General features: G+C 44.7%; 1 protein-coding gene across 1 annotated transcript; it reads right to left on the reverse strand.

Moving 5' to 3' along the window:
- Positions 1 to 229: 229 nt before the first annotated feature.
- On the reverse strand, positions 230 to 4,645 carry LOC136433492 (uncharacterized). Its single transcript, XM_066425766.1, has 6 exons — positions 4,453 to 4,645; positions 3,995 to 4,070; positions 3,624 to 3,743; positions 3,240 to 3,359; positions 2,473 to 2,580; positions 230 to 845 (listed from the first exon to the last, which is right to left on the reverse strand). The coding sequence occupies exons 2-6, from the start codon at positions 4,046 to 4,048 to the stop codon at positions 540 to 542; spliced, it is 708 nt and encodes a 235-aa protein (XP_066281863.1). The 5' UTR covers positions 4,049 to 4,070; positions 4,453 to 4,645; the 3' UTR covers positions 230 to 539.
- Positions 4,646 to 5,541: the final 896 nt, after the last annotated feature.

Here is a 5,541-nt window from a genome sequence, read left to right on the forward strand (position 1 = left end):
TGTACGTGCAAGTTAAGGTGGACGTCAGTATGAATCAGTAGCATTGTCCATGAACATGGGAGACGGACCTGACGGTACGGGAGAAGTCCGCCATGCCAGCTGGAGGGAGCGTCATATCTGTATACTTTACTGTCTAGACAGATCCGGGACAGAACACTTGTTGCTTCATGCGGATTTAGATCATTCGGTCCATCTATCAAGGCAACGTCAATAAAAGATCCACAAAGTGCACCTTGTTATGAAAAATAGTGTTTTATTCATAATGCTATGTTGCATCGTTCATTTCAAAGAACTATAATTAAATTGAGTACTATTGTAGTCTTTGAACAATATCTCAGAAGTAGTAACTAAATATGACGTAATACTAGTAACTCTATAACAATGTAATACTAATAGCTTTATTACAATGTACATTTGATTGACAGAGGTAGGTAAAACATGTAATTCATTGACTCATAAAACATGTCATAGGGTTAAATAGTCAAATTTCAGAAATATCATAACTGAGCAAAGAAGTTTTAACAAGCCACAGACACGGGTTAGTTGCGCCCTGTATCCCCCGTCAAAAGCAGGGTGGCTCCGGCGATCACAGCTGCCCTGAAGGCCCGGCTCCGCCCGAGTGCGACTGCCCCGCGGACCAGGATAGGCACGATCCGCCTGGTCCTGTGTGGGCCCTCCGGTACCAGCTCGTACACGGGGTACCCCCCGCACATGTCGGCGGCCATCTGTCCCGCCACCTCCGCCAGGTTCTCCACCTGTGCGCCCGTACTGGTCATCAGGACAGGCCGCTGTCCGGCCTCCTTAGCTGCGCTGAGATAGGCTTCTTCTTCTTCCTGGCTCAGGACCTGGAGAGAACAGATATGTTTACTGATCGTCCGTCTTAAATGGTACAATATTGTAGATGCAGAAATGTTCGCGGTGGTTTTATGTTCGCGGTTTTCGTGGTGAACTCTTTAAGCCGGCGTCACAATTCATGCGAGCGTCGGCCGACTTTGTAGATCGCCCGAAGCTCGACGAATTTCAAAATCGCCCGAGCGTTGACCGTATTTTCCAATGAAAATCTCGGGCGACGTCCGTCGAACACTAAAAACTAAAAATCCCCCATGAGATGGTACCATCTCTTGGACATGGACGAAGTCAGTATCGACTAACCTGGTAAAAGGCCAATATTTGGATCAACTTTTATTTCTAAAAATCGCCCGAAGCCCGCGTAATCGACAGGACGTCGGTCATACTTCGGCCGAAAATGCACATTTGAAGCTCGCCAACACGTCGGCCGAGCTGAATTTCTTATTTGTGACGGGGGCTTTAGCGCGAACTTAAAACCACCGCAAAAAGTCTTGCCCACCTATCCCTTGTGTAAATTGAACAGCATTATGAGGCACCTATTACGATAGATACACAGCTATCTTAGTTTCTGACTGGCTGTCCATAAAACCGGCAATGTTTCCATCATGTGACTGTAGCGCTACCGTATTGTTTCAAACGCGAACTTAAAACCAACGCGAACACGGGATTTTGTCCTTACCCCAGTAAAACTATATAAATACGGGATAATGTAAACTATAGCCTTCAGTATGCGCCTGGCAGCCATACAGTGCACATCAGTGGAGGCCTGGCTGAGAAAGTTTACCATGTACAAGTTTCTCTTCAAGTCATGTTTGAATTCTATAGATAACATATAAGAATTTGAAGTATGGCTACACATAAAGAAGTTAGCTTGAAGGACAGTTAGCCAAGAAATAAAGTAATGACAACACTGGCTTGCAATTTAGTTTGAGACATTGGCTAGCAGTTATATGTACTGTTCTACAGAGCCCTATTCTATGCTGGTTACAACAACAAGAAGACGCAAAAAGTCATATTTCTAGACACACAACCTAGGCTAATGTTGGGAAGACATTGGAAATTTATATCCATTTAGACACTCTAACACAACGTTGACAGGGTCGATTTGAAAGTTTGAAAATTTGAACAAGGTTGGCTTCCCCCAAACTGAAAGTTGTAGATAGCATTGTCTTGATTATCCAAGGGATCTTATCTGATTGAAACTTCCTTGTGACTTTTTGATAGATATCTGGGCCATTCTGCATGGTTTGATACTGTTCATAGAAAAACCAGTACAGAAAAAAGTTTGAATTCTCTGACAGTTATTATGGTAATCTGTCCCTGCTATTGTTCCCGGCTGGCAGACATCTAATCCTTTTATGAATTTATGTGGTTATGGTGGATTAATCCAGCCCTCAACCTGCTGGGCAGCTCACAGTAGGAGCACTCCCTTTACGACTTCCCCAGGGCAAGGTTTTGGTTCCTTTAAATCCCCGCGAACGTTTAAGTTAAAAATGCCGCTTTGCAGTATCAGATCAGCTATCACCTTAGCTAGAAGAAACATCACTGGAATCCCGAGTACAGTAGTAATACTTGTTGAAAAAACAAACATGTTTTTATCCGCTGTAATGTTGTGATGTTTACCTTGACTTTGAAGTGTTTGGCCTGTTGTGCGCCGGTTGGGAGGATGTTGTCATCCAGGCGGCTGATCATACAAACTTCCTGCGTAATGTCCTTGTAGACGGCAACACCCTGCCACAGATAAAGTATTATTTAGATTCATGAAGTACACTTTGACTGTGTGATACGTATTGCTTTCTTTCTATTGGACACAGCAGGGCCACCAGATAAGTCCTAAAAGCGACAACACACTGCTGTGAGTCATCCAGAAAAAGTCGGTCCACAGAAAAGGCAAAGTTTCGCATGGCCATGTCAACACCCATACTGAGGTTCTGCAATTTGTTGCTTCCCTAAATATTTCTGCGTCAATGCCAAGTCCGGCTTCACCCGTGATTGGGAGGTTGCCAAAAGAAGCAGCTGGGATACATTTAGGTAAACAGAAAATAACGAGGCTCCCCGCGCAGCTGGTCATGTACGTGTACGCCGGAGGGTTTGGTGGTATGCACGGGGAGAGGCTCATTGCTAAGACGCTTTCCCGACTTGTCGGTGCGATTCCTACTTCCTACAGAATGGATGATCCTGCTTTATCTTCATATTGTCGTTCTCTCTGACACGGTAATTTCTCAGGCCACATCTTTGGTCCAGTTTGTAGTGGAGTGTCACATTTTAACTGTTATCTCTTATGAAGACTCATGGTTCGATTAGAACGATCTTTTAATGTAATAGTTTCTGTATGGTAAACTTAAAATAAAAATGGCCTGTAAAATTATGCAAAAGAAGCTGGTCCTTACCCGCTTTGCGTCCATCAGAGCAGTCACGTGATCTGTCAGGTCGTCTTTCGGCACCTCAAACGCCTCCACCTGATTGATGACGTCAACGTAGAACAGCTCCTCCTGAGGGGCGACATCGTCCTGTCAATCACAGAGAAAAGAAAATCAGCAGTCTGCAGACTCCGCACATACACTACTTTGATAAAACTGATAGGTGTATTGGAGAAGAACAGAACTTTTGAGGCATGGATTTAATGTAGTACACACATTTAGTTTATCATCACATCAATACGGAGGGATAACGTCATTTCCGATAACCCACATGTATCTAACGTTGACGTTATATACAAATGTGCACGGATTATAGGTCGATTGCTTCTACACACGCCCGGAGAATAGACTTACCGTAGATCGCCTGACCCTCAGCCCGCCCATCCCGTCAGGAGAAGGGTACTGCGGGAAGGGGTGGGGCAGGTACGGCGGAGGTAGCCACGGCTTCGGGTGCGGGCGGGGCAAGACGTACGCCTGGAGAGCACACACAAGCGAAGGTTCTGGGTTAGGTTAAACCATTATTATTCTACTTTTGTAAATTGAAAAAAAATTGTTATCGTTATATTACTTGTTATGATACCAAGACTCGGAAACGTTTCTGTCCGTCCGTCCGCCCTGCAAGTATCTCAGAAGATGTTGTGTTGCGCCGAAGACCAATTCAGAGTCAAAAAAGAAAACACATGTAACCTAGATAGCTGTCTAAACTGATGGCGAAGACAACCTACCTGGGCAGATACAGCACAGATGACAAGAAGTGAAACCACGGCGAGCAGACCCATATTTCAGCGCCTCTGGTGTCCTCTGTAAAACAGGATTCGTTTTAAGCGTTAATGTTGACCTTGGTAACACTGGGCATGTAATAAAGACAATTCTTTTAACCTAACCGCTCGTCTTTTGGAAAAGCAGCTCTGGTGAATTGTCATAACGGAGAGAATTATCTATGCATCTATGTGCACTGTTGTAACTCGAGCAAAAGGTAAAGTTGACTGCAAACTTACCCACAGCAATCAGGGGAACCTAATCAAACACTAAATACAATGTCAAAGCGGCCACCGCAGTCCAAGAGTAAGAAATACGCTAGCTGAACAAACAGTTGCCTAGGGCATTAGATAAAGCTGTATGTAAATGGCAGAAGATGCCCCTAGAGGATGCAAGAATTTAAGTATAAGAACACAATACATACCACTGTCAGGTGAATCGTCCGTTCGAGTTCTTGATACAGCCCTCAAATGTTGCAGTACCTGGTAAACGGTCCTTTTATTTCTGTTATTATTCACCAGCTCACCCACGATTGGAAAAACCCATATCAACACATCAGGAAAGTTACGAAGGCGGGAACTACTACCTACGTCAACATGCTGACTCAGGGAGAAACATGGCCCGTATTTCTTCCCTCTTCCGTGATGCTGGCCGGAAGTTGGGTAGAGAGGGACTCCTGATCTGCTTACACTAGTCATCCAAACATCAAACATGATACAGTGCACGTTCACCGTTTCCTGTGCGCTGTTATGAAAGGCGTTCCGGGGGAGGATGTATATGTTAAGAAAAACATCAGTTTTGTACATTGAACCAGCAACGTTGTAGACTCTCGGGAAGTGACACGCTTTCAGTCAGCACGCACTGTTGTGAACAAACACTGAAGCTCCTCAAACATGTGTCAGACGGCTCACACACAATCACATCATAAGAACTGCGCATGCAGATGCACTACTCTACAAGCAGAGATTTCGATTCTAATCTTCAAGCAGATGTAGCAGTTGAGTTTGTTTTGAGCGTATTTATTTGGCCGTGTTTACGTTTTTCTGGATGTGTTTTGTAGTTTTTTCGGGAAGCGCGCGTTTTTCGACTTTCACCGTGACGGGGAAATGTACATGTAAGAAGCACACACCTCCAGAATAGCGTCCAAACACCCCCAGAAAAAAAGTAAATACTGTCAAATATGCTCCAAATGAGCCCGCGGGCCCGACTGCTAAATATGCTGGAAGATTAAGCGATCTCGAAATACCGTGGCACTACTACCGTGGCACCCTCTGCTTGGAGAATCACAAATACGCGAGGACCATCACAGATCCGGTGCAAGGCTGGCAGGGGCCTGATCTCGATCTCATATATACCCACAATACTACCCCATGCTACTACTAATCTTAAAATCGTTTATAGTGTGGTTAAGTGTGGTTTATAGTGTCAAGTAATGACACAAAGTATGCCGCGATAGATTGTAGTAATGGCCAATTCCGCTAGGAGCGCTCTGTCAGTGTCACTGTTGATCGTG

The sequence above is a fragment of the Branchiostoma lanceolatum genome, chromosome 4, assembly GCF_035083965.1.
Source record: "Branchiostoma lanceolatum isolate klBraLanc5 chromosome 4, klBraLanc5.hap2, whole genome shotgun sequence".
NCBI lineage: Eukaryota > Metazoa > Chordata > Leptocardii > Amphioxiformes > Branchiostomatidae > Branchiostoma > Branchiostoma lanceolatum.

What these genes read in the sequence shown, in the direction of transcription:
- LOC136433492 (XM_066425766.1), bottom strand. Translation starts at nt 4,048, where the DNA reads ATGGGTCTGCTCGCCGTGGTTTCACTTCTTGTCATCTGTGCTGTATCT. An exon ending in TCTGTGCTGTATCTGCCCAG is followed by an intron (nt 3,744 to 3,994) that starts GTAGGTTGTCTT and finishes TGTGCTCTCCAG; the next exon opens with GCGTACGTCTTGCCCCGCCC. An exon ending in CTCTGATGGACGCAAAGCGG is followed by an intron (nt 2,581 to 3,239) that starts GTAAGGACCAGC and finishes TATCTGTGGCAG; the next exon opens with GGTGTTGCCGTCTACAAGGA.